Genomic DNA, 27800 nt, shown 5'->3' on the forward strand with positions numbered 1-27800 from the left:
TACAGCGCTATTGTGCTACTTATATAACGTGTTTCATGCAGTTTTGCCTTTTTTTAAAATAATTGCTGGAAATGTAAGATAGCAAACGTTTCAAAACGAGTGTTTTAAAGTTCGGAGAGGGCGCTGTCTTACAAAGCGGGCTCTCCCTCTTGAGACAGCTGAGACGCCCCGTGCCTTACCTGCCTGCGCACCTGCTCTCTCCCTCGGGAGGATTCCCCGCCCCGGCAGCAACGCGGGAAATGAAGGGCGCGCTGGCGGCCATGTAAGGCAGCAGCGCCGAGCTCACCCTGACAGCGCGCGGCGGCGGCGGCGGCCTCGCGGGGGAGGAGTCCTTGTGACCGGCCCCGGCGCCTTGGGGGGTGGGCAGTGCAGGATGGGCGGGCCCCACCGGCGGCCCTTCACCAATGCCAAGCGGGCAGGGCGGGGCCGGCTTGCTTCCTTCGAGCTGGGCTAGCTGTCCGCGTTAGCAGTAGCCCGCCGCCGCCGCCGCCGCCGCCGCTGACGTCTCTTCTGCTGGGCTCGATCGCCCCAGCCGGGTGTGAGAGTGGGCAGAGCGGACTGGGAGGAGAGGACAGGACCTGAGCCAATCCAGTCTGCGACCCTTTCCTTCCACCTTGAGAGCTTGGAGGTAAGCGAGGGGGGAGTGTGCTGAATAAGTCTGCGCGTTTAGGTTTCCGTGCGCCAAAGGCGCTTCTAGCAGTCGGGATCTGCGGCAGAACTGGGTTTGGAGTTCCAGATCCTCCCTGATCTTTGCTGGGAGTCGGCTAGTCTAGCAGAGCCGATATTTTATTTTCTCTCCCTGAGCCCGCCAGATGAAGTTAATTAATTGGTGCAAGCCAAAGCTGTGGCGGGAGAGCGAGCCGTGCAGGAGAGCTGTCAGTGGCACGCGTGTTTCTGTTTGCTTCTGCCCTGGCATCCTGACGCCGACGGCAACATGCGAAGAATGGCGATGCTAGCTCCAGGAGCGACTGGATGTATGCTGTCCTTTGCAGAAAGCGCGCACGGTGCAATGGGGAGGAGAGAGAGAGAGAGGCGGTGTTTCTGCTTTGCTGGAGTTGGGTCTCCCATATCGAAATCCAACAATATAAATATTACAGATTTTGCTGTTCACTCGTCTGGAATCTCACTCGTCTAAGAGAGGTCACAGCTGCCTGTTTCATGTTGTTACTGTATTGTTATGCCATTTGGTCCTTTACATAAGGCCCTCAAGCAGCTTACAGTCAGAATAAAAATTTGAAATACATACAAAACTGCAGAAAACTGCAGTGTTGGGAACACATAAGGAGCAAGCCAACTAAAAACAGAGAAATGGTATACTTTGGAACTGCAGGTATTAGATGGCACTAAAATTGCATGTGGTTTGTCTTTCCTAATTAATGACATGAAACCCTTTGACCCCATTTTTCTGAGATATGCTCTCTTCTGCTCTAATATATTACAGTAGGGCCCTGCTTTACGGCGCTTCGCTTTACGGCGTTTCGCTAATGCAGCGGTCTGAATTAGACACAATTAGACTAAAGCCCCACTCATACGGCGCTTGTTCCACTTTTACGGTGGTTTTCAGGCGTCGCGTGCCATTCTATTCAATGAGTTCCACTTTTCAGTGGTTTTTGCTTTTTGGCGGGGGTCCGGAATGTAACCCACCATATGAGTGGGGCTCTACTGTGTTTGTACTGACTTTATCTCTAGATCCCACCCCACCCCCAGGAAACCTGGCATATCTTGTTGCATTTGGGGCCATACCTGATTTTTGTGTACATGTTGTGGCATTAGAAGAGGCTGGATGCATACAGGAGTGGGATTACCTTTGTGGAATTTTGGGGATATGTATGTATGTGGCAGGGGAATCTTTAGGGTCTTTGCAGTTTTGGCTTCAAGATTTTTCCGGTGCGTCTCTAGGTGTTTCAGTATCATGTGATATACCTGGAAACTGGAAGCAGTGCTTCATCTGTGCCAAACTTACGTAGGATTTCCTTCTCTTTCCCATTTGATTGTGAAGTTATGTCTTTATCGCTTTTTCTCATGTCTGGGAAGAAGGTGCTTGGCTTCTCCAGAGCAATGGTTGGGCGGCAGCAGCTGAGAATCCTTATGCTTCTGTTTTTCGCCTGACCTAGCAAGATGGAACCCATGAGGGAGCAACTGGCAGCTGGATCCTTCAGTGGGATTCCTTCCTTCCCCCTGCCATTCCTCTGCTGAGAATAAATGGAACAGCATCTGCCCCCCTGGAGGGAGGGAGTGCATTGGAGGTTATTCACACTGGATCCTTCTGTGGATGACTTCAGTTTCACTTGCTGGTTTCATTTCAGCCAGAATGAGAGCAGTGTTTACTCATTTCCTCAGTGTGTTGCTGTCTGTGCACAGCACGTGATCTGGGTTGCAATCTTCAACCTATTCATTCCAAAGCAAGCCTGTTGCTTCCGTGAAGGAGCTTGTAGAGAGGCTGCTGTGATGGAGCGTGAGGACTGGGGCAAATATGGAACGTCAGTGTTGAACTGAAGCAATGCTTAATTTCTAAGATGAAAAGCAGGGGGCTGAAATGTTCCTGGACTTTGTATGCTCCATGGGGAGGGGGGTGGGCTGGCATACAAGCCCTTCAGGGATCATTGAGGCCCCCCATTCCTAAATGTTCAGCTTTTATTCTTTTCTTTTTTTCCCATTTGCAGCCTTTTTATTTACTCAGGTAGATATAAGGGAAAGCATGCAGACAGCAGCATTCTGCCCAATTGCACAGTAAGACATACATCTGATTTTGCTTACAGTATTCTGACTAGTGAGTACGAAGACACTGGGATGAATGGGACAAATGCTTAGGCATTTGGTACTCAAGTTTTATTCCTTATTTCAGTTACCTAACAAATTAAATAATAAATAGCTACCTGTATTTTGGTTGTTGCTGTATCATACCCTATTTAGGGGTTCAAAACCACATGATAATAATTGGGGGCCTGTGCATGTCTCTTCTGTGGCCACTCCATGCTCTGCCGCAGCTCTTCCCCAATGCAGTCCGTGTCTGCAGTGAGCAGCCTGCTGAATATACAACATTTCTGATGCTTGGTCTGACCTCTGGCCTCATTATTATCATTTATGACTTGCCCTTCACTCAAAGGTCCCAGGATGGGTTACAACAATTTTAAAAAAACAACATTAAAAACAATTTTAAAACAGCCTAAAATCCCAAAGTAGGGTGAGTCCTACAAATACGAGTCTCAGATGTTAAAGGGTACAGAGGTGCATCTACATCTAAAACTGTACAGCGAAGTTGCCAGATGCACCTCAGTGAGGAGGGAGTTCCACAACTTAAGGGCCACCACAGAGAAGGCCCCCTCTTGGGCCACTATCCCCTGAACTTCCAAAAGAGCCCCCTCGGCTGATCTCCTGAGAGGGTCTGTAGGGAAGGAGGCAGTCTTTCGATATTTGGGACCTAAGTCATTTAGGGCTTTAACCACTAGCATGAGCACCTTGAATTAGACCCAGAAATGAATGGGCAACCAATGCAGCTGTTTTAAAACAGGAGTTATATGAGATCTAGAGGGAACCCCAGCCAGTAATCTGGCTGCTGTATTTTGGACCAATTAAAGTTTCCAAGTTGTCTTCAAGGGCAGCCCCACATAGAGTTAATTGCAATAATCCAATCTGGAAGTTACTAGAGCATGGAATACTGTGGCCAAGTCATCTCTCTGTCCAGCTAGAGCTGGAAAAAGGCACTCCTAGCTACTGAGACCACCTGAGCCTCCAGTGACAATACTGGATCCAGGAGTACCCCCAAGCTGCGAAACAGCTCCTCCCAGGGGAGTGCAGTCCAGTCCAAAACAAGCCATCTCCCCACCTCCCAGACACGAGAACTCTGGCTATATAATGCCTCTGTCTTTTCAGGATCCAGCCCATCACCGCCTCTGAGCACTGATCCAGCACCTCAACTGCCTCTCCCAATTCAAATGGAAGAGAGATAGAGTTGGGTGTCATCTGTATATTAATGACATCTCACTTCAAATCTCCTGATGACAGCTCCCAGTGGCTTCATGTAGATGTTCAATAGCATGGGAGACGATGGAACCCTGCAGAACACCACATTATAATTTCCATGGTGCTGAACAGTAGCTTTCCATAAATGCTTTTTGGAAATGGCCCTGGAGGTATGAGCAGAACCACTGAAACACAGTGCCCCCAACCCCCATCTCCCTAAGATGCTCCAGAAGGATGCCGTGGTCAACAATATCAAGAGCCGCCAAGTTATCAAGGAGAATGAGCAGGGTCGCATTCCCTCTCTCTCTCTCCCGATGGATGTCATCAAGCAGGGTGAGTAAGGCAGTTTCACTGCCATAGCCAGGCCTGAAGCCAGACTGGAATGGATCCAAGTAATTAGTTTTCTCCAAGCATTCTTGAAGTCAGATTGCCAACACCTTCATGAGCACCTTGCCCAGAAAGGGGATATTTGCCACTGGGCTATACTTAACACTTCTGGGTCCAGGAAGGTCTTCTTAAGGAAGAGATGCATCACTGCCTCCAAGGCAGATGGTATCTCCCTCTCCTCTAGAGAAGCATTAATCACTCCCTGGACCCACCCAGACAATCCCCTATGGCTAGTTCATTGAAGCCAAGATGGGCAAGGGGGTAGGTGGTTGACTGCGCTTCTTCAAGCAGCTTGTCAACATTATCAGGCTGCAATAATTGAAACTGATCCAGTACAGATGAAATAGATAGTGCTCTGGACACCTCCATTGGACTTGCTGTAAATGTGGCATCAATCTCTGTCCAAATCTACATGATTTTATTCCTAAAGTGCCTCCCAAAGTTGTTACAGCAGGCCTCCAAGGGTAGCACAGCAATGCTGTCTTGGCCAGATTACAAAAGCCCATTCACTACTCAGAAAAGGTCTGCCAGATGGTTACTTGTGGAGGCTATGGTGGCAGAGAAGTAAGATTTCTTTGGTGCCGCCACTGACACATGGTGCAACTTTATCTATGTTTTGTCAGGTTCAGACCGAGATTTATGCCACCTGCACACCAGTTGCTGACCCTCCTGTTTTATTGCATGTAGGTCACTGGAAAACCAAGGTGACCTCTGTGCTCCTCAGTGATGGTGATGGCACTCAGGAGCAATCGTGTTGATGGGGCTGCACATCTCACCATTCCACAGTGAGACAAGAGCCTCAACAGGAGCACCAGCCATGGCAGCCAGAAAAATCCCCCAGAGCATTCAGTACATTTAAAAACAACACCTCCTTAAACTGCTACGCTGCTTGTTACAGGTCTGGCCTGGCTCTCACTGAGATGGGAGAAACCTGTTTCTGGGTGGTATTATTTCAAGCTGCCAGTGCGGGCTCATGAGATGGAATGTTCCTCCATACCTTGACCTTATCTACACTTAGAACAGTAGCATGTCAGGAAGAAGAGAAGACTAGCCTAAAGCCTTTCTCTCTCCATGTTAGTTTTCCATGTGCTGAGAATGTCCGTCCATTCATTCATTCATTCACATAAGCCATCACCTTCAGTCTGAAGTGTTTGAGCCCAAACACAGGTTTATCACTGCAGTGAACCATAAGTCTCTGTTGGCTATCTGCTTGCTTTCATAGGTAAAGAGTAATTTCTTAGTACTTTGTAAAATTAAAACTTTGTAATACATAAATCTATTATGGGGGAAATCTAATAATCAACATTATGTTCTCTAAAGTCATTTTCATATTATCTATGTCTACATAGACAAAGTGATTTCCCCACTCTTCAAAAGGACACTTAAGTGCGGTAATTCTAACTTGTATTGTCTATTGTGGCTGGAGACAATAGTTCTTTCAGAGAGCTGGTGAATGATATAAGATAGGCAGCATTGCCAATGATGCGCATGCTCATCATACTATAATTCACAGGTTTTTAGCTGGGATTTTTTAGCTGAGATTTGCTAGTTTATGACGCATGGGTAAATGACTGAATATGTAATTAAGATTGATGTCTTGAATTGCAAAATTGTTGTTGTATATTCTACATCCCATTAGAGTTGTTGTTGTTATTGTCGTCGTCGTCATCATCATCCACCCTTCACCCAGAGGTCCAAGGGTGGGTTACAACAATTTTAAAACACATAACTAAAACAGTTAAAAACAACCTAAACAACATCACAGAAAATAAGGTGGGTCCTAAAAATATACATCTCAGGTGTTGAAGGCCAGGGTAAAGAGGTGCATCTTCAGCATTCACCAAAAGTTGTACCATGAAGTTGTCAGACGCACCTCGGTGGGGAGGGAGTTCCACAGCTTAGGGGCTGCCACAGAGAAGGCCCTTTCCTGGGCCACCCCCCCCCGAGCTTCTGAGAGTGGTGGAACTACCAAAAGGGACCCCTCTGCTGAACTCAACACCCGAGAGGGTCTGAAAGAAGGAGGCGGTCTTTCAGATATTTGCGACCTAAGTCATTTAGGGCTTTAAACAATAACATGACCACCTTGAACTTGGTCTGGAAATGAACTGGCAACCAATGCAGCTGTTTTAAAAAGGGGGTTATATGAGTTCTAAAAGGAACCTCCGCCAGTAATCTGGCTGCTGCATTTTGGACCAGTGGAAATTTCCAAGTCATCTTCAAGGGCAGCCCCAGTTCTTATTTTCTGCTTAATATCATCCTGTATTAGAACACTAAAAACCACAGTTTGTAGATTGAGACTGAGGCCAAATTTACTCCTGTGATATTGGTATCTATCACAGGGCAGGCATGCCATCTGTACAATACCATTGCTGCTTCTCAATTGCCTTTTCATGTCAGGCCTGTAAGTAACTACTTGCCCAGTTGCCTGCCAAAGAGTACGAATCTTTTCCAGCCGACTAGGTTGGAAAGCTTTTGTAAATGGGAGGATGGTTGGTTTTTCTTTTCTTTCAGGCTATCAAAAAGGCCTAACATAGGTATGTGTGAGCTGGCAAGTAAACATTTTAGAGGTCTAATTGCTCATTTGTAAAGCTGCCTTCTGTTATTGAATTTACCCCTGAGAACAGATGCAGGCCTTTGCTCTGTTTTCCACTACCCTGCTCTGACCACTAATGTTATATAACAGCTGTATCAGTTGCCCCATTTCTGTTCCTCCAAGCAGTTGAGAATATATGGCCAGGATAGCTGATTTACTTTGAGCTTCTCTTCTCCATCGCTTAAGAAGAATTTCTGTGTAATCTTAAAAGAGACCAGAAATGCCCATATTGCAGGTTGCCATGACATTACAATTTTTATTTTTATTTGTAGTGAACTTTTTAATCTACTTGGGGCTTTATATATTTTTAGCTTGTTCAATTATACCTGGATTTCTGAAAGAGAGAGAGTTCCTCCATGTCCCTCCTGATCTCTTGCCTGTGGCTGTGGCCCTGTAATATAAGGCATCCCTTCACCATCCTTTCTTGGCCCCTATGGTGTGTGCATCTCCCTTTCCTTTCAGTGAAGTGTGCACAGGACATCTATGGGTGGATTGTACCCTTAATGTGCAATAAAGGTACATGTGACTTCCAAGAGCCCCACATCACTGGGGCCAACTAAGCTGTCAATTTATAAATGTTACGGCTTCCCCCAAGAATCTAGGGAACTGTAATTTGGTGAATGTGCCGAACGTTCTTGTTAGTTCTTTGAGGAGCAGCTAAGAAAGCTCTGTCACTCCACTGAACATTGTAAGAAACTAAATATTATTGTCATGCTATGCCTAAACTGAAGCATGTAACACATTTAAATTTTCCCCAGTGTATCCTTTCTTAGCACTGATCTCTCTCTCTCTCTCATACATACACACACACACACCCCTTGCTAGCATTCAGCGTTATCCCTTCCTTGCCAACTTCTTCCCCTCTTTTTCTGAATTTGCTTCTAGCACAATTTTTTGGGGTGTGTGTGGAATGAAAATGTGGTTACAAATGTCAAGTCAGGAGCGATTGGGTTATGCAGAATCAGATAGTTCCTAATTTCTGAATTGTGCACATTATAATCCATAGAGTCAAAGTGGTACATTCAAGGTCATGGTTCACACATGCATTTATATCACTTGATTATTGGAAGATGGGTGTGTGAACTAATTCCACTGAAACACGTTACATATGAAGTGATGTGAAGCAATATGGCAGTTCTACCTGTGATGTTTATAAAGAGCCCACAAATGGGCTTGGTAGCCATCCATTAGTTTCTACTAGTCTCATTATGAAGTGCAATGATATTATATGAATTTATCAGCATAGATATTGTCTGAGGAAGTTTATATAGGTTGATGTTTTAAAAACATTTAATCTGAGATTCATTCTACAGCTTTCGTGATTATATATCTAAATAAGTTTCAAATAGTAAACATTTGAATTTCTGGGGAATGTGGGGAAAGTATGGAATTTGACTGGTAAGATATTTATTTTAATTTTCTAAGAATTTTTATTTAAAAAATGAAAGAAGAGTAGCCAGTTTTTCAAGGAGTCCTGTAGCACCTTAAAGCAGGCGTGGGGAACCTTTGACCCTCCAGATGCTGCAGAACTACAATTCCCATCAGCCCTCATGCATGGCCAGTGAACAGGGATGATGGGAATTGTCGTTCAGCAGCATCTGGAGGGCCACATGTTCTCCATACCTGCCTTAAAGTGTAAACCTTTTTTTGTGGCATGAGTTTTTGTAGAGTCGAGTCTATTTCTTAGCTGCAGTTTTTTCCAAGTTAGACCACTGAAACGGTCTGCCCAGGGGAGTTGGAGGTGCAACACTGAGGTTTATTTTTTAATCAGGATTCATGATGAAACCAGATTTTTGGCAGGTAAGCTCCTTTGTTTAGGGTCCTTAGGTGATTTGTTTCCTCATTCTTTCAACAGCCTCCATGACAAATGATCTGACCCAATAATGCTAAAACATGAAATGCCACTTTACTCTTAATACCTAATGAAAAAGACCAGCATCTGGCAAGATATAAAACTTATTTACATGGATTGTCAGAGTTTGTTTACGCTTTTGTAGGCCCCCAAAGTTTTTTTAAGTGAATAAAGGTCTCTGTTCAAAAGGGGAGGTGGGTATTAATCCCAACTACATACTTTGATTCTTTGATTTGGCAATTCTATGAATGCTAGTTGGGAGAGGTAAGTGCTACTGAACTCAGTGGTGCTTACTTCCAAGCAAGCATTCATAGATTCAGCTTGTAAAGCAAACTGAGTATTTGTTTAAGAAAACCTTTTCTAGCCAACTGAAATTCAACATTTGCTTTTAATTAGAAATTCAGACATTTTTACAAATAATTTTTACCATTTAAACTGCTAGCCTAGAGTAGGAACCCTAGCAAAGATAAAGAGTAAAGGGTCTTTTGGATTCTTTTTCTGATTCTCTTTATTCTTTATTTACATTTTGTCCATTACAGTTTAGCTTTCTGTTCTGAGATTTCTCAGCGACTGCAAAGGTTGCAGATTGAAAGAGAGAGTCAAGCTCCCCCCCTCCGTTTCTCTGGCCTTGTTTTAAGTTGAATTTCTACTGGCTCTGATACATGTGATGGCCCATTTTGTTGTCTTAAAGTTGTGAAAATGCTTGTGTAAATAATCGGTGAATCACCTGATAAGTACACAGACAGCTAAGGTAGCAAGCTGAGCTAGGTCAAAATCCTCATTCCACTTTATGGATGGGTGAGAGAATTCTGCTGAATTTGGTTTTAGCACTGGATTTTTCAGTGGTCCACAAATTCTCCATCTTTGCAGAGTGATCCTGTTTACTCTGAACGCTGAGCTGCTTTCTGCAAGACCAGATTTTTCCCTCTCAAATATTCCCTCAATTGTATTGTTCTTTTATTGATTTTGGACCTCTTAATGCCACACACCCTCCGCAGGGGACAAGGACCTATTAGGATGGTCCGTCCCAGATGCCTGATGGATCCTAAAGGATTCCTGAATGCGCTGGGAGATTTGGAGCTGGCTGAAGGACGCCCAGTCGAAACCCTGGTGATGGAGTGGAATAAGGAGATCACTAGGGCAGTAGACCAGGTGGCTCTGAAACGTCCTCTCCCCCTGAATAGAACTCAGATAGCACCCTGGTATACACCACGGCTGCGGGGTCTGAGACAGGAGGTGAGACGACTAGAGCGCTGGTGGCGGAAATCTTGCTCTGAAGACGATCGGACACTGGTTAGAGCAGCAATAGCTGCCTACCAGGTGGCAACAAAGGCAACAAAGAGGGAATTCTTTGCTGCCTCTATTGCATCCGCAGAGTGCTGCCCCAGGAGGTTGTTCCAAGTGGTCCGAAGCCTGGTTGGTCCAGTTGCTCAGGAACCCATGGAGCATTCTAAAGCCTCCTGTGACACATTTGCTAAACACTTTGCCGATAAAATCGAGCGCCTGAAGAGCATGACTCCGTACGCCGTGGATACAGGAAGTGAGCCAGAGTCGGCCAGTTGCATTCCGGTTAAACGGTGGGATCGGTTTCAGCCTCTTCCCTCTGAGGAAGTGGACAAGGTGCTCTCTTCTGTGAAGCCAACCACCTGTCTGTTTGACCCTTGCCCTTCGTGGCTCATTATGAGCTGCAAAGAGAAGCTGAGCGAAGGGATCAAGGCAGTGGTAAATGCATCCTTGGAAGAGGGTGCAATGCCATCAGCCCTCAAGGTGGCAGTAATAAAGCCTATCTTGAAAAAGTCCTCCTTGGATCCCCAAGAGTTGAATAACTTCCGCCCAGTCTCTAACTTACCATTCTTGGGCAAGGTGATTGAGTGAGTGGTGGCCAAACAGTTACAGACACACTTGGATGAAGCAGATTATCTCGATCCATTCCAATTGGGCTTCAGGACTGGACATGGAACTGAAACAGCCTTGGTCGCTCTGGTGGATGATGTGAGGAGGGCGTTGGATAGGGGAGAATATACCTTCCTCGTCCTCCTGGACCTCTTAGCGGCTTTCGATACCGTTGACCACGGTATCCTTTTAGATCGCCTGGAGGGATTAGGAATAGGGGGCACTGTTTTACGGTGGCTCCATTCCTTTCTCTCAGACAGACACCAACGGGTGGCATTGGGGGATGAGGTTTCAGACCCTTGGCCTCTTAATTGTGGAGTCCCACAGGGTTCTATCCTCTCCCCCATGCTATTCAACATCTATGTAAAGCCGCTGGGGGCCATCATCAGGAGATTTGGGCTGCAGTGTCACCAAGATGCGGATGACACCCAGCTCTATCTCTTGTTTAAATCCTCACCAGAGTTGGCTGTGAACACCGTGTCCAAGTCCCTGGAAGCCGTAAGTGGATGGATGGGAGAGAATAGGCTGAAACTAAACCCTGATAAGACCGAGGTGTTACTCGTGGGAGATAAGAGAAGGTTAGGAGATATAGACCTGGTGTTCAATGGTGTAAGACTACCCCTGAAAGACCAGGTCCGCAGCCTTGGGGTCATTCTTGACTCCCAGCTGTCCATGGAGGCTCAGATTTCGGCAGTGAGCTGGGCAGCTTGGTATCAATTACATCTAATACGGAGGCTGCAACCCTACCTTCCTATCCATCTGATCCCACGGGTGATACATGCCCTGGTCTCCTCCCGCCTAGACTACTGTAATGCGCTCTATGTGGGGTTACCCTTGAAAACGGTCCGGAAATTACAGCTGATACAGAATGCGGCGGCATGTTTGATTAAGAACAGCCGTCGCCGTGATCATATTACTCCGGTGTTAGTAGATCTACACTGGCTGCCAGTTGTTTACCGGGCCCAATTCAAGGTGTTGGTGTTGACCTTTAAAGCCCTATACGGTTTCGGCCCAGTTTATCTGAAGGAGCGCCTCCAGCATCACCAATTATGCTGCCCGACAAGATCAGCCATACAAGACCTCCTCTCGGTCCCACCAGTTAAAATAGCGAGGCTGGTGCGGACCAGAGAGAGGGCATTTTCAATTGTGGCCCCCACCCTCTGGAATTCCCTTCCTTTCAATCTTCGCCATGCCCCCTCCCTGATAGGTTTCCGCCGGGCCTTGAAGACCTGGCTGTTCAGGCAGGCCTACGGGATCTCCGGGGTAGATTAGCTTTTAATGCTGTTATTAACTGGAAGGGTGGTGTTTAGATTAATTATTGATTGTGGTCCTCATTGTTTTTATATTGTATTTTACTGTGTTATGTACGTCGCCTAGAGTGGCCATTTATTCGGCCAGATAGGCGACTCATAAATAAAATTATTATTATTATTATTATTATTATTATTATTATTATTATTATTATTATTTTATGCAGAGCACAGCAATGCAGCTTCCCTCTCTCTCTCTGCCACCCCCTCCACTCAAATAATCCAAGCTCCAAGCATGGAGGAAGCAAGCTAAGCCTTTAATAGTCTATAATAATGGAGGAGGAGGATGTGAAGTCGCTTTCCTTTCAAAATATTTCTTTAATATTGGTATTTTTGGCAGGAAAAAAAATTGGACCTAAAGAATGAACTTGAATAAATACTGCCTGTTAGATACCAACCCTATTCCACTTGCAAATAGAAGACATGAGCTGCAGGCTACCTTATCAGGGGTATAGGAGAGCACTAGCATCTACAGAGGGCCACTTCACACATGGTGGTTTTTCAGATGTATACCTAAGATGTTCAAAATGTACATCCAAAGCATAATGTGTGAATATATCTGCAAACACATGAAAGTACAGTTGTGAGATTGCAGCTCTCTTCTGAGTATATACTCAGTGGCAAATCTGGCTTTGTTGCTGTGTAACACGTGAAATAGGCTTGAATATTCTTACTGGACTTTCAGACACACAGGTACCAAATAAATGCACCATCTGCTGAAACTGTGAACATCAGCTGTTCAGCAGGATGAATTCTGATAACCCCTGCAGTATTCCCATCAGGTGGCGACTGGTCACAGTCCTGATGCAGTAGAATCCATTATGAGTCTTTCCTTCGATAAGAGAATGGGTTCCTTCACTCCTGTTTGGCACAGCAGTGTTCAGCAGAGAGTGAGGGAAATGTCCCAGACAGAGGCAGCTGTTTCTTAAGACCATAAGAATTCCTTTGCTGGATCAAATCAAGGTCCAGCTTTGAACGAAGTTCTGCCTTCAACAATGCCCAGATGCCACCCATTGTTGTTTGCCTTCCGTATCGTCCCTGTGTAATACTGTGTTTTTAGTCTGTGTACCACCTTGTGGTATTTTATATGAAAGTCCAGTTTATTTAAAAAAAACAAAATCAAATAAATAAATAAATCCCCAAGGTAAGCCGGGCACGTTCACTCTCAACCTGTGTCAGACCACAAGAGCAAAGCTGGGATAACATAGACTGACAGCACTACTTGTGCTTGGACTGCAGGGATCAGAAGTGAGAGTCATCTATTTCTGCAGCCCTGGGCTCCTACTTGGACGAAGGGTGGGATATAAATTTAATAATAAATAAACAAACAAACAGCCTTAGATCATCTGAACAGGTCAAACACTCCATCAGCTGATAGGCCACTAAACCATGTGAACATTTTTAACAAACTGGCATTGTCCCACAATATCATGGCTTTACAAAAGTGACTTTTCCCTTGGAAAGCAGTAGGATTGATTTGATTTAAATCACAGTTTAAATCGCTAATGAGGAAGATTCTATTTAATCATTATTTTTAGTAGAAGTACATTATTGTTTAATGTAACCTTAATACATATTCAGAGATGTAGGTTTCATTAGAAGGTAGGCACACACTAAGTAATTATTCTGGATTGTTTTCAGATTAATTTTAATGAAAACATGAGATAATAAATTGGTCATTTTAGTACTAAAGCAGAGAGAGAACTGCAATTCATGTACACCACCTGCAGAATAGGATCAGGTTATCTCCCATCTCCATAAACTGCCATTAACATATTGATAGAATATAATTAGAAGTTGTATAATTTGTATTCATGATTATGTCTTTGACCTAGACTCTTTTTTTACTAATTGTTTTAAGAAAAGTTTGAAATCTGATTTAAATAAAAAAATTGATTTAAATTTAAAAAATTGTTTTTAATTTTTTTTTAAAAAAAAACATTTATTTTTTATCAAGCCTGGAAAAAGAGTCCTTTGAATTCACCCCAAAGTACCCTTCATGCAATCTTATCAAAGTTCACCACAATATGGATATCAGCATTTTATGATTTCTAGCCCTCATCCCATAATTAGAATAGGCTTGTTAACAGATACTTGCCTGGTCACCTGTGATGAGTAAGAATCTCCTGTATGTGACCAGGCAGGGAAGCTCTGCAAATATTGATTCTTTTTCTTCTCCTAGGCTAATAAAAGAGTAACATATATGGGCAGGCAAGCTAGATACTGGGTTTTTTGTGGGCCAGTATTCAACATTAATTGGGCAGACTAAAGGGACACCTCAACATTGTTCTCATTTCCTCCTAAGTGTTGAAATGGGAGACAGTGCAACTGTTTAATTAACATGTAACAATATCCCATAGAACTGAATCTCACAAAGTGAGGAGGGGGATGGGGATTAAGTGGTCAGACTGCAGAAATTTAAGAGCTAGGAAAATGAAATTGACACTCTGAAATCTCTTTCTGTCTTCAAGCAGTCACAACCTCTTCAATTTGCTTCTGACACACACAGAGAAGGCAGCAGCTGTGCAGCACTCTAGAGCTGTACCAGGCAGCTGTTCAGCACTCACTAAAACAAACAGTGATCCTTTTCTTTATCAGTGGTAATGTTTTCTGTAAGACCCAGGATGCATTTTAAGTCATCCATGCAAATGCTGATTATTTGTGATACCATTTGGCTGCAACCATGGATGGAATGGCTGCTGTGCACTAGTACAAGACACGTGCTCACACAAGCTAGTTGCATGCAGAAATCAAGCAAATCCTTTTGCGTTGAGCTTTTTCTCATTTGTTGTCTAACTTAAAAACCAAAAACAGATGATGTCCTATCTTCGCAAGTGTGGAATGACTTTGTCTGGAAGGTCTTCAGGAGTCTGGGTTTATACAGTACTAATGGCACTTGGTGCTGAGTTCAATCTTCCTTCTTCGAATTGTGCAGGGTTTACTTTGTGCTCCATTTCTCCCCTGCCATTCCCCCAAGGAGCATGGATCCCCCCTCATTTTATTCTCATGACAACCCTGTGAGGTAGGCTAGACATAGTGACAAATTCAAGGGTACTAGTCAGCTTCATGACTAAGCAAGTATTTAAATTCTGCACCACAGGACACCTCACTGGACTACAGCGGCTCTCAGGATCTTTTGTTTAGACCAGCCAGCTTGTTTTCTGTAGGCTTCCTTGCACAAATAAAGTTCAGGTTCTTTGCTTTATAGACCCTTTCCTTGAAATACCTGGTCTTTGTTACGTTTTATTTGGTGCTGTTTGCTAAAGCCCACAAAGGAATAGAGCAGCTCAGATGGACAGCCATTTTCTTTGCGCAGATCCAAGGACCCCTTTCCATTGCATGTGGCACCTCTGGCATTTCTCCTGTGTAGCTCTCAGGGTGTTTTTGGACATTTCTCCAGAGCAGTGGGGGAGTTGAATCACACTTGCAAGGTTCATGCTTCTCTCCGATGCTGTTTACTATCTATATGAAGCCACTGTGGGGGAGTAATGTGTGAGCTGGAAGAATGGTGTCACCAATATGCAGGTGACACACAGCTCTGTTTCACCATTCCATTGGAATCAGGAGTGGTTGTTGAAGTGCTGGACCAGTGTCTGCTGTTGGTTATGGGCTGGATGAAGGCCAACAAAGGACCCCAATACCTCAAGGATTCCCTCTCCCCACATGAACCAACCTAAACCCTGCATGCGCCATCTGCGGCCCTTCTCTGGATGCCCCCTCTGAGGGAGGTGCAGAGGGTGGCAACATGAGGGCCTTCTCAGTGGTGGCTCTCCATTTGTGGAATGCTCTCCCCAGGGAGGCATGTCTAGCACTATCAGTGTCTGTCTTTAGGCACCAGGTAAAAGCATTTTTGTTCACCCAGGTCTTTGGAGTGTAATTTTCTGTTTGTTTTTGATCAGGTGGGGAGGAGTTGGGTTTTGTTTTTATGTAGTCTGAGTATTGTAAGATTTTTTTATTCTTGCTTTTATACCTGTTTTTAATGTTGTAAGTCTCTTTGAGTTTTCAATTTGGAAAAAAAGTGACTAATAAATATAATTAATAATAGTAAATAAGAAGTAAGAAACTGAATCCTGGCAAGGTTTGGGAATTAGGGAGATGGCCTGTTTTGGATGAGATAGTGTTCCCCCTAAAGGACCAGGTGTGCAGTTTCGGGGTGCACCTTGATTCTAAATTATTGCTGAAGGCTCAAGTGTCTTCAGAGGCAAGGAATGCACAGGATGACAACTTTTTTGTTTATCCAAGGTTTTGGAATGTATCATCCTTCTTGCCAACACGGCTGCTCGGGACCTAGGAAGCCACCTTATCCTGAGTCAGACCAGTGGTCCATCTAGCTCACTATTGTCCACAGTGGCTGGCAGTAAGCTCTCTAGGATTTTGCAGTGTGTTCTCTTCCAGTCCTGTCTGGAGATGCCAAGGACCGAACCTGGGACCTTCTGCATGTAAAGGAGATGCTCTGCCACGGAGCCGTGGCTCTCCTCTTTGTATGCAGTAAGGTTATGATGTTAGTGTTATTTTTCATTGCTCTGCTATATTGTCAGCTGCTCTGTGCTCCCATTGGGAGAAAGGGTGGGCTAGAAGTATGAGGAAATAAAATAAATCTCTTGCATAGCAGTTGTAGCTTCATAACCTTTTTTTTTTTTTGCAATGTAGGAGAAATATATTATGTAGCATTTTCTTATTTTTGATGACTTTCTGTGAATGTCTTACAGCGAAAACACCGAAGAGTGAGCTTACGGCAGCTGCAGAGCTGGACCGGCTTTGCCCTGTCCACAGTGCTAATAGGCACAGGTAATGTTGGAAAGATCTAGTGCTTTTAACTGCAAAATCTCTATTCAGGCTAACATATGTGGTAGCTGCTCCCCTAATGTGGCCTCAGAAAAACCAGTAAATACTCTTTAGGGTGTCCTTTACTAAAGGGAGCTCTAGATCATCTGTGTTTTCAAAAGTGCAGCAGTTGATAATAAAACTGACTGTCTGCGTAATGTAAAAACACATCTCTTAATTCAGCCCTGAGCAGAACTGAGAAACAGGCAGCATTAATGCTGATTCCTACTGATGCGTATAAAAAATGGGCCAGAGATGAATTCACAGTAATGGCCTAAAGCTAATCTTCCTCTGAATTAAGAGAAAATAGCCATTCTCCCACTGCTTCTGCCCATCCCATCCAATCTTTCATCAAAAGGTGGAATAAAGACATCCATATATTATAGGGAATGTTCTATCAGGCTTCAATGTAAGCCCCACACGAAATGAACAGGACCTGCACAAGGGCACACAAACCTTTGCCAACTGAATTTAACATCCACATCTGTCATTGGTGGGAATGTACTGCTGAAACATATACCACAGTGCGACTCTCCAGTTCTTAAGCATATACCTGAAACGATCCATTAATCTCTCTCCTCCCCACCCCCTGTATTTTCTCATCAGTCAAAACAATGATGGGAGCTTTCACTAGAATCCGTACTCTAGACTTCCTGTGTGTTGAATTACAATTTTGAAGCAAAAATGGCCAGCTCTGAGCGAACTGTACATTTGTCAGAATTCCCCTTCTCTCTTGCCTTTGCAGATTGCAGAACTGGCACAAATCAGGATGTAGGTCTTATCTTGATAGCAGATGTTTGGTAAGACATTTTCCATTATGCTGCATTTCCTGGTAATTCCTTGACTTGGCTATTGCCATGTGGGACTGACATCGATGACAATTCAGACACTTCAGCTAGTCCAAAATGCAGGTGCATGGCCTTGTCAGGAACTAGCTATGAGGAGCTTGTTAGTGAGTTGGGATAAGGGAGTAAGGTTATAGTTTGGGTGCCACCATCTGAGGCACAGTTGACCTGTTCCAGAAACAAACAACCAGTTGATTCAATTACTGGTTTTAGAGCAGTGGTTCTTAACCTTTTCCACTGCCAGCACCCCTTGGATTTCCAAAATATGCTCTCACCCCCCCTGAAAAAATACAGTTCATTTTTTTTATGTGTGTTTTAGCCTAACTTAGCTAAGATTAAATGAGTTTTTAAAATCTCTTGAACAACGTCTCACACCCCTAGAAAGAGTGTCTCGCACCCCCGGGGGTGCATGCACCCCAGGTTAAGAACCACTGTTTTAGAGGGATATTAAAGACATTTCTTTTCTATCAGGCCTTTAAGTACAATGGGGCTCGTTCCCATTGAAGGTACCTGCTGGCCAGTCAGCCCTGCTGTGTCCCAGGATATTTGGTTCCTTTGGTTCTCAAACAGCCGCTCACTTTTTTGTGACATGGAGCATGCTCAGTCCTCATTGGGCTGGTTGGGTTTTTTCCCCCTTGCCCTCTTAGGGTCTCCCCACAAAACATTTGCATTTCTTCAAACCTTGGAGTTTCCCTGAGCCGACTGAAATCTCCTTCTTGGCTCCATAAGGATCCACACTTGGAAAATTAGCTAGCTATTAGTATATATAGGATCCTGCCACCTAGTCTGATGACACATATTGTTCTTACATTTGCACTCTTTGCTGCTTTTTGATGGTTTCTATTTGTTTTTATTGTGTTTCTTTTTATGTAATGTTATAAGGTACTTTGAGGGCCTTGAGGCAGAAAGTGGAAATGAAAACCTTTTTATTACTCGTTAAATAACCTTTTTACTTGCAAGGGTTTGGTGCTTCGCCAGCTGGTGAATTGTTTGACAGTAAATTGCTACACTCGCAGCCTGCTACATTGTGCTTGATGATCCCTGGCTGTGACAAGTATCTGTTGTACTGTTAATAGAATAAATAGATTGTACAACCACCATCATCACCCCGCCTTTATCCACTTCCACCCTTATCTGTCCTGATATGATCTCTGCACTTGAGCTATTGATGGAGTGATTGTCCTCTGTGCCAAAACAAGACGTCCATTGTAATCCTGACTGTTATGCCTGCTGTGTGTAAAATGGAAGTCATCTGAATGACTTCTGATGTCATTCAGGTGTCATCTGAATGTCTGAGGCTTTGGCAGAATGCTTCCGAAGGTGAGATCCATATCCTTGAGCATTAGGATGACTTCCAATTTGCCTGAGGTGTGTATTATTTGTTTTCTGTTAAGAACTGACATTCAACACATGCTTTACTTTAGACTTTGGAAACTTGGGCTTGTTCTTTGGGTATTGAAGGACTCTGCTAGTGGCTGGCTTCTAGAGACATTTACAGGACACACCAAACTGAAACCCCTTTTCAGTGCTAGAACTCAGTTCTGAAAATACTGAAGGAGTAATAAAGAAGAGATTTAAACATGTTGGAAGTGGGGCAAGAGCAACTCCTCTTTTGTTCTTTTGTCTATGTTCCAGAAGGGAGACAGAATTAGGGTCCTCCAGATGGATAGGCTTGATTACCTTTATCTGTGATGATCTGACTGACTTCCTTCCAGCTGTTAGACTGATAGGGAAGCTTACCTGCCCCTCCTCCTTTTTCTCTTCTCTGACTGTCCGGGAGAGAGGAGACACCTTTGTCTCTGCTCTCTCTCTCCTAGCCATGAGGTCAGCTCCCAAGCCTGGGCGTTGTGCCTCCAACAGTTAATTAGTTAGAACTTGGTATGCCTTTCTATCTACTATGTATTTCTATAAATAAAGTAGCTTTTCTTATTTTACTAAGTTTTAAGTCTCAGTGATCCTAATGCAGGGTAAAAGCCTGCTTTCTTAGGTAAACGCACACATACACTGGCACACTCGCATTTCAGACCGCTGTTACTCTCTGCTTAACAAATGTACTAATTTACACCACAACAAAACATGCATAGAGAGACTTTCCCTTGCCACTAAGCAGCCATAATCATATTCATCCATCTGGATTTGGGGCGCATGTCTGTGTGTGAAGACTTCCATTTTTTCCCCTATTACCAGATAGGAGCGATTCATACATTGCTTTTTTAGGTGTAAGATGTTATAGGTGTACACATGAAAATGTATAGGCTAACCTGAAAAACATTTAAACATCAGCAATTAAAATGTACATTAAAATAGCACTATCTACCATCTAAAGAGGAGTAATGAAGTAATGTGAAGGGTGATTGCCAGACAGGGGAATAAAGCAGAACAGAGCTGTGAAAGGAAAGGTTTAAGAAACTGTACACTGTTAACTTTGGGGGAAGGAACTGGCTTTTGACAAGAGTGGGCAAAGAACTCTGAGATTTCCACACCCTCCCAGCCAGTCAATGGGAAGGAGCATGCTGATGCAGTGAGGCAAGGGCAGTACTAGGGTGCTGCAAAGGCTTCTGGGATATTGGGTGGGGAGAACTAAGTAGGTGGCTCATGATGAAACAGGTTTGTTTGATCATCTGTGGGTTGATTTAAGTGTGGTTTGTTTATTAAACTAGGGTTTAACTTTGGCTCAATGTGACATGCAAACCAGACCATTAGCAAGTCATGACTAGGTGTGCCTTCCTGACCAGAATACTTTCAGTGACAAACCTGGGTTTCCTTCTATGTAATGTGTGTAAAAGCCCTCAGAGTAGTTGTTTTCTGTACCCAGAGGCAATAATCTTTTAACAGGCATCCAGCTAAAAACATCCAAGAAGCTTTGTTGCCTGGGTCAGTGTTTGCCAACAATCCTGTTCCTGCTCACCTTGATGTCAGGGTCACACCAGGGCTCCAGAGAGGACACCCAAATCCAGACATGGAAGGTATACTTTTCAGTTCATAGGAACACAGGAAGCCGCTTCATACCAAGGCAGACCATTGGACCACCTAGCTCAGTATTTCTGACTGGCAGGGTTTCAGACAGGGAACATTCCCAGCCCTACCTGGAGGTGCTGGGGTTTGAACTTGGGACTTTCTGTAGGCAAAGTAGATGCTCTACCACTGAGCCCTTCCCCTCAGAGTTACTGAGGTGCAGCTAGCAAAGTCTACTGGTCTTTTGACCAGGCAAGAACAGAAGGCCTGCCTCCTTGAATTGATATAGGCGTGATCAGTCCAGAGACTTTATGCTTTTGCTCTTATTTAACAAAATTTACAGATCAGTGAATCAAAAGAGAGAGAAAATATCTAAACAGTTTACATAAGTGTAAAATATTCAACAGAATTTAGAAAAACAAGTGTCACAGGAGTAAATGTTGCATACCTCTGGGGTTTAAGCACCCCAAGGACCAGATAGTTAGCTAGGCTAGGTTCCAGCCTTAGACCCTGAGGTTCCCATCTGGCTCTCTGGATACTGGATAACGTCTATGGAAATACTCCTAACAGAAATAACAGCTATGGTGAATGTGCTGTCTGTTATTAATGCAGAGAGATGGGTCAGACTCACTTCTAGGAGTTTGGGGGGAAGAAAAGAGATAATTAATTAATTGTGGTTGGGAACAAAGTACATTGTTTGGATACAAATACTAGAAACCTACATATAATGTATAATTTTAAGTCTTAATAATTAAACACCCACAAGGTATATTTGCAGTGGGTACTCATATGTTTTGTTGCTTGGCAGATATACAGCAGGGAAGATTAGCACAGATGAGGACCTGTTTTCAAAGAGGCGGGGGATTGTTCACATTGCCCTGCTTAGCAGGGGATGTGTGTGTCAATGGTTTCCCTGAAAACCATGATTGTTCTATAATTCTACCATAGCTCAGTGTGCACATGATGGATATTTGGAACAGTAGGATGGATTTCAGGATACTCACAGAGGAATCCTAAGCATGTTTACTCAGAAGCAAGTCCCATCATGTTTAACAAGGTATACTCCCTAGTATGTGTGCATAGAATTGTAGCTGATGTGGTTTTTGGTGGGTTTTTTGTTTTTGAAAGTTGCTGGGGGCCTTGGTGGACCACTTAACAAGCCTTTTTGTTGTTTAGCAAATAAAAGCACATACATAACTCATTTTTCCCCCTTCAGCACCGGCATAATTGTCAAAACCCATTGTTGTATGAAAACATGGGCTCTAGGCCAGGGTGCTGAGAAGTGTCCCCGAGCTGGGAAATGTAGAGGTTTTAGAAAGCTACTGTCCAGTCTCTAATATTCCCTTCCTGGGCAAGGTGATTGAGAGGGTGGTGGCCAACCAGCTGCAGGCATGTCTGGAGGAAGCAGATTATTGAGATGCAGTCTGCCTTCTGATGACTGACTGATGACTTTATTAGGAGAGAGTCAGGGGCAATGTGACCCTGTTAGTTCTGCTTGATGTCTCAGCAGCTTTTGACACCACTGCCCATGGTTTCCTTCTGGAGTGACTGAAGGAAGTGGGAGTTAGAAGTACTGTGTTGCAGTCGTTCCTACCTGGAAGGCCGCTATCAGAAACTAGTACAAGGTGCTGCTCGGCTCCATGGCTTTTGGGCTGTGGGGTCCCACCAGGGTCCATTCTGTCTCCTACATTGTTTAACATCTCTATGAAACTGTTGGGAACCGTCATCCACAGATTTGAAGCACTGTGCCATCAGGATACTGATGACACACAGCTCTATCTCTCCATTCCATCCAAATCAGGAGAGGCTGTGAAGTGTCAGACAAGTGTCTGGAGGCAGTGATAGGCTAGATCATAGTACTTTATCTTGTACGCCGCCTAGAGTGGCCGCTTGTGCAGCCAGATAGGCAGCCTAGAAATAAAATTTATTTATTATTATTTATTATTTATTATTAGATGGGGACCAATGAGGGTGAATTCTGATAAAGCAGAAGTGCTGTGGGTGGTTCCCATGTCGGGAAATTAAATGTACAGCCTATTCTTGGTGAGGTTGTACTCCCTCTGAAGGAACAGGTGCATAGTCTGGGAGTACTCCTGGATTCCAACTTGTCACTAGGGTCCTAAATGGCTTCTGTGGTTGAGTGCTTATGCCCAGCTGAGTCTGACTTACCAGCTATAGCTGTTCCTGAGCCAGAATAGCTTGGTCTCAGTTGTCCATGCTCTGGTGATGTCCTGTCTGGTCTACTGTAATGCGCTGTATGTGGGGCTGAAGATGGTTTGGAGGCTGCAGCTAGCGTAGAATGTGGCTACTAGGCTGGTAAGTTGGACAGCCTGATGGAACCATATGTCACTGGTTCTGAAAGTGCTGCACTGGCTGTCGGTGAGCTACTGGGCCCATTTCAAGGTATTAGTACTAGCATATGAAGCCCTAAATGGAGTGGAACCAAGTATCTAAAAGAGCACCTTCCCCATTATCAACCATCCCAGACCCTACGATCGACAGGCAAGGCCTTGTTCATTATGCAGCCACCAGGGGGCTACCTGGTTGGCACTGACCTGTGACAGGGCCTTTTCAGTGGTGGCTCCCCTTTTGTGGAATGTCCTCCTCAGTGTGATGCTTCTGTTTCCATGAGTATTGATTTTTAGGAGAAATTTGAAAACTTTCCAGTTTACCCAGGCATTTGATGGCTAAAGGGGGCTGTTCCTGGCAATCGGGAGATCATTGGATGAAATAATGTTTTTAACTGTAACCATGTTTTAGAATGTTATTAACTGTTTTTAGAATGCTTTTCTTTTTGCTGTTAAATAGGTTTGTTGATATATTTGTTAGGAAGGGTGGGATATAAATTCGCCCTGAAATATAAATTCAATAAATAAATTTTAGGGGAAAATTAGTAGACTGAACTTATGATAGGGCCGTGTTAGCCTGTTATCCAGCCTTAGTCAGAACAGCTGATCTCCATTGTCAGAGAAATGAATTAATACAGCGATTCCTGACTGTTCTGCAGCCTTTCCAGGTTCCCGAATGGAATTTTTGGAGTAGAGCTTGTTTGAGAACCTCTGCTTGTGTAAATGTACTACTTATAACATAACTAGTCTGAGACTGCAGCCAGATTGCTGAATCATCTTTGTCTCCCTTGTGATTAGGTGAGCTATTAAACATTTTTATGGGCTAATAATGTTTGTTGATTTATTTGCCGGCTATCTTAAAAATGAATCACATCAAACTCACACATGGAGATCTTACCATTGCTCAGATACTCATCTGAATAATATGATCTAAAAAAATCTTTGTTTTTATTATGTACATTATTTGTAAACAGATATTGTGGTTTGGAAAGCCACCATGGCTGCCTTGACAGAAGCAACCAGTGTACGAGTAGCTCTCATTGCCTCTCTTTCACTCTGTTGCTGCTGATGCTTTGCTTTGCGGTTTGTTAATGTAGTTTATTGGATGTTGTAACTGCTGCTTTTTGTAAATTGTATTATTTTTATTGCTGTATTTTTATATTTGTGTTTATTTTTTTTGTAAGCCGCCTTGAGGGCCTTTTGGCCAAAAGACGGAGTAGAAACAAACAACAACAATAATAATAATGCTGTTGCCTGCTAGTCTGGGTAGCTGCATCGCTCATAGGTTTCCTTGCATTTGGAGAGTGCAGAATGAGACCCCTTGGAGCAAATGGGGAGATGAAGCAGGTGTTCCACGCTTTGTATGCGCTTCAGCTGGCTCTGCACAGGCATCGATCCTGTGCTTTCCCATATGCTGCGCTGCCTTTCCTGGGCACGTACCTACTTAAGACAGTTTGCTTGCATTTACAGAAATAGAATAACAGTTCCCTTTAAGGAAACTATTGTTTGAAATCAAAGAAAAATGTTATCTGCTTTTCTGAACTACTATTGAGGTTCAAAATTAACCCCGAATGCCATTCTTAAGCATGTCTCTCACATACACATACATTGCCCAATCTCTTGCTGGAATGCTCAGCCCTTCATGACTGGCACTTGAATGAACAAATGGACTCCTCCAAAGGCAGATGAGGCGATATGAAAATGCTGCCCTTGGTATTACATCTGGGAAGGCTGAGACCTAGCATACTCATGCCGCTCAGTCAGGATCGTAGGTGGGCTGGGTCTGCCTGTTTTGATTGCTACTCTGTATTGGAGGAGGGGGACTCTGGAAGTAGAAAACTATCATAGCAGGGAGCAGTTTAGTTTAGAACATTTTATCCTTGAAATGCTAGTTTTGGGGTGTTTTTTTAAGTTTTCTTCAGGAGGTTTTTTTTTTACACACAGGGAAGTGTTCAGTAGTGCCATTCACCTATAGGCTGAAATGGTACAGTCCACTCTGCTAGCTTATTCTACAGCATGTGTAAAGTAGGCTTCATTTACTCATTCCAAGTAATCACATGTTTAACATTTATGTGGGAATGAACACTTTTCAGTTCTAAGATCGGCTTCACCAAAACAAAAAATGTTGTACATTGGTTTATTTCCCGAAAAGGCCAAAACATGGCAATTATACTTAGATAGAGCTTGATTTTTGTGTTAATGCACGCAGTAGCCTACAGAGAATCAGCTACTTCTTCTCAATCTTCTTTTTAGCACAATGGCTGACAACACAAGTAAGCTCACCAAGCATGTGAACAAAACTCCTCCAAAGTCTCCTGCAGATCCTGCAAAAGAAAAAGCAGCCAAAAGGTTATCCTGTGAATCAAACAGCTCCCATGATGGGGCTTCTGGGCCAGAGTTAAGTGCTCTCGAAGAGGCTTTCAGAAAATTTGCCATCCATGGAGATACAAGAGCTACAGGGAAAGAGATGCATGGGAAAAACTGGTCCAAGTTGTGCAAGGACTGCCATGTGATTGACAGCAAGAATGTGACCCTCACCGATGTTGACATCGTCTTCAGCAAAATCAAGTAATTTCTTCCTCTGCTCCTTCAGCCTTATTCTACATTCCTTTCTCTCTGATGTTTACATTGTTGAGTCTTTGTGAGTAATAGTAAGTGGAATATGTGATCTACATCCACACCAATTACATCTTTTCATGTTTCCATCATAACAATTGTCTTTAAAGATACATTGGATAATCAATGTGGTGCCTTCCAGATGTTGGATTCCAGCTTCAACTAGCCTGGGCAATGGTCAGGGATGATCAGAATTATAGTCCTGCACTGTCTGGAAGGCACCGGATTACCTCCCCCTGCTTCAAAGATTTAGATTGCACATCTGTTTCATTTCTATACTAAGTTAACATTCACAGGTGACATGTTCCAGGCTAAAATGCATTGATAGCCAGTGTTGGTCATACTCAGAGTACATGCATTGAAATCAATGGACTTATAAAAATAAAGTATTTATTTATTTGAAAGTACTTGCTTAATCAACGAAAAGCTCTAATCCAGTTACATAAAACAATATTAAATTATTCATTAAAATACTGATAAAATTGAATATTTAAAACAAGTTAACATAAAAAATCAAAATATAAATAAAATCAGCAGTTTAAAAACAATTATGTGTGTTAAGATTACATATCTGGAAGGCTTAACTAAACAAAAAAGTTTTTAGGAAGGACTGAAAATGATGCAGTGAAGGTGCCTGCCTAATGTTAATGAGCAAGGAATTCCAGAGTATGGGTGCTCTCTCAGGTCTTTGCAAGTGAGGAACAAACATGATATGGCACTTGTAAAAGCTGTTAAAGGCTTTAAATTCAAATAGTAATACCTTAATTTGGTTTAGAATATTAATTTCTAAATTAATAGTGTGACATGGTCTGACATGGTGTAAAGCACTTTCCTGTGAAGAATGTGAAGAATGAGGGAACAGAATAGACTGTACCACTTCAGAATCCATATATGGGGAACACATTTCTTAATGCTCCCCTTTAAAAAAAAAAAGAACTCCCTGCTAGCTCTGTCACCCAATGTAAAAACTCTTAGTTGATTAAAGGGAAATAAGACAAAACAGAATGAGTTTTTGTTAATACATAAAATGCTCAGTATTTTTTCACCACAGCAACATGCAATGAATATCCAGGCAGAAATTATACAGATATAGCTTCCCCAAGCACTTGGTTGAAATGTATCTGATGAATTTTTTACTGGAAACATATCTGCCCTCACCTATGTACACGCTAAGCCCAATGCTTAACTGAAAGACCAAGACACAGTGCAAGTGACATTTTGCCAAATTATACCCAGTTTCAGTTATATTCTGCATACCAAATTTCATACTGACATGACAAATTATTATAATTTTATGAAGAGAGCCAGTGTGATGTAGTGGTTGGAGTGTTGGACCAACGATGTCAGAGACTAGAGTTCAAATCCCCACTCAGCCAAGAAACTCACTGGGTGACCTTGGGCTACTCACTGCTTCTTAGCTTAACCTAGTCACAGGGTTGTTGTGATAATAAAATGGCAAAAGGAAGACGTTGAACTCTTCTGAAGAAAGGTGGAATATTAATGTAAGAGTAAATCATTTTCAAAGTGATATTGGCAGAATGTGAGGGGAGAGAGTTTTAATACCCAACTATAGGTTATGGAAGGGAGACAATCCCAACTCCAGAAAATGCCTGAGGAGAGGGGGCGGGAACTATTCCTTTACTTCCTCACTCCTTTCAACACATGTTCATTATTCTTGGTCCCTCTTTATCTTGTTAAGGAAATGCATGGCCCAGGAGAAGTTTTTTCATATGGAAACATCTTGGGGAAAGGGTAATGAATTAAAATAACTAAATTTTGTATTAATCAAGATTATTTCTCCTGTTCTTTTCTGATTAATTTTCAATTTTCAATTTCAAGTTTGCTTGATCAGAAAGTTGTAGGTATAACTTTGTCACAATTTAATTAAATTCAATTAACACACAGGACAGGGAGGTCATTGAGGACCTGTGTGTGATGCTGGCTGCCCACCTGGAAGCCCACCACCACGCTAGCAGCAACATCCCTGTGCTGCAGAAGGTGCTCTTTGGCCTCCATTACCTGGCCACTGGAGACTTCCTTTGGAATATAGGGTGGGGAGGGGGACTGGGAGGGATTGTAGGTGGAGGCCCCTTCCCACTATGGTGTGGATCCCCTGGGAGCATCTGCATGTGACCACATTGCCAGGGAGGTCTTCAGCCTTTGAAACCACAGCCCCGCTGGTCCTCATCAGCACACACCTGCCCAGCCCAGGTC

General features: G+C 43.4%; 1 protein-coding gene across 5 annotated transcripts in view; it reads left to right on the plus strand.

The window, feature by feature from the left end:
- The first annotated feature begins 331 nt into the window (after nucleotides 1-331).
- The window catches only part of TPPP (tubulin polymerization promoting protein), a 93530-nt gene continuing 66061 nt past the window's right edge, over nucleotides 332-27800 (plus strand). Inside the window, exons 1-4 of one of the 5 annotated variants that reach the window (XM_061591105.1) lie at nucleotides 332-628; nucleotides 16708-16786; nucleotides 17568-17622; nucleotides 25224-25538. In XM_061591105.1, the coding sequence (XP_061447089.1) occupies nucleotides 25228-25538 (311 nt within the window). In that variant the 5' untranslated portion in view covers nucleotides 332-628; nucleotides 16708-16786; nucleotides 17568-17622; nucleotides 25224-25227. Of the gene's footprint in view, nucleotides 629-3873; nucleotides 4297-16707; nucleotides 16787-17567; nucleotides 17623-23629; nucleotides 23769-25223; nucleotides 25539-27800 lie in introns of all 5 variants that reach the window. The other 4 variants (XM_061591104.1, XM_061591107.1, XM_061591108.1 and 1 more) reach the window with 4 other exon arrangements.

Source organism: Rhineura floridana, chromosome 11, assembly GCF_030035675.1.
Source record: "Rhineura floridana isolate rRhiFlo1 chromosome 11, rRhiFlo1.hap2, whole genome shotgun sequence".
NCBI lineage: Eukaryota > Metazoa > Chordata > Lepidosauria > Squamata > Rhineuridae > Rhineura > Rhineura floridana.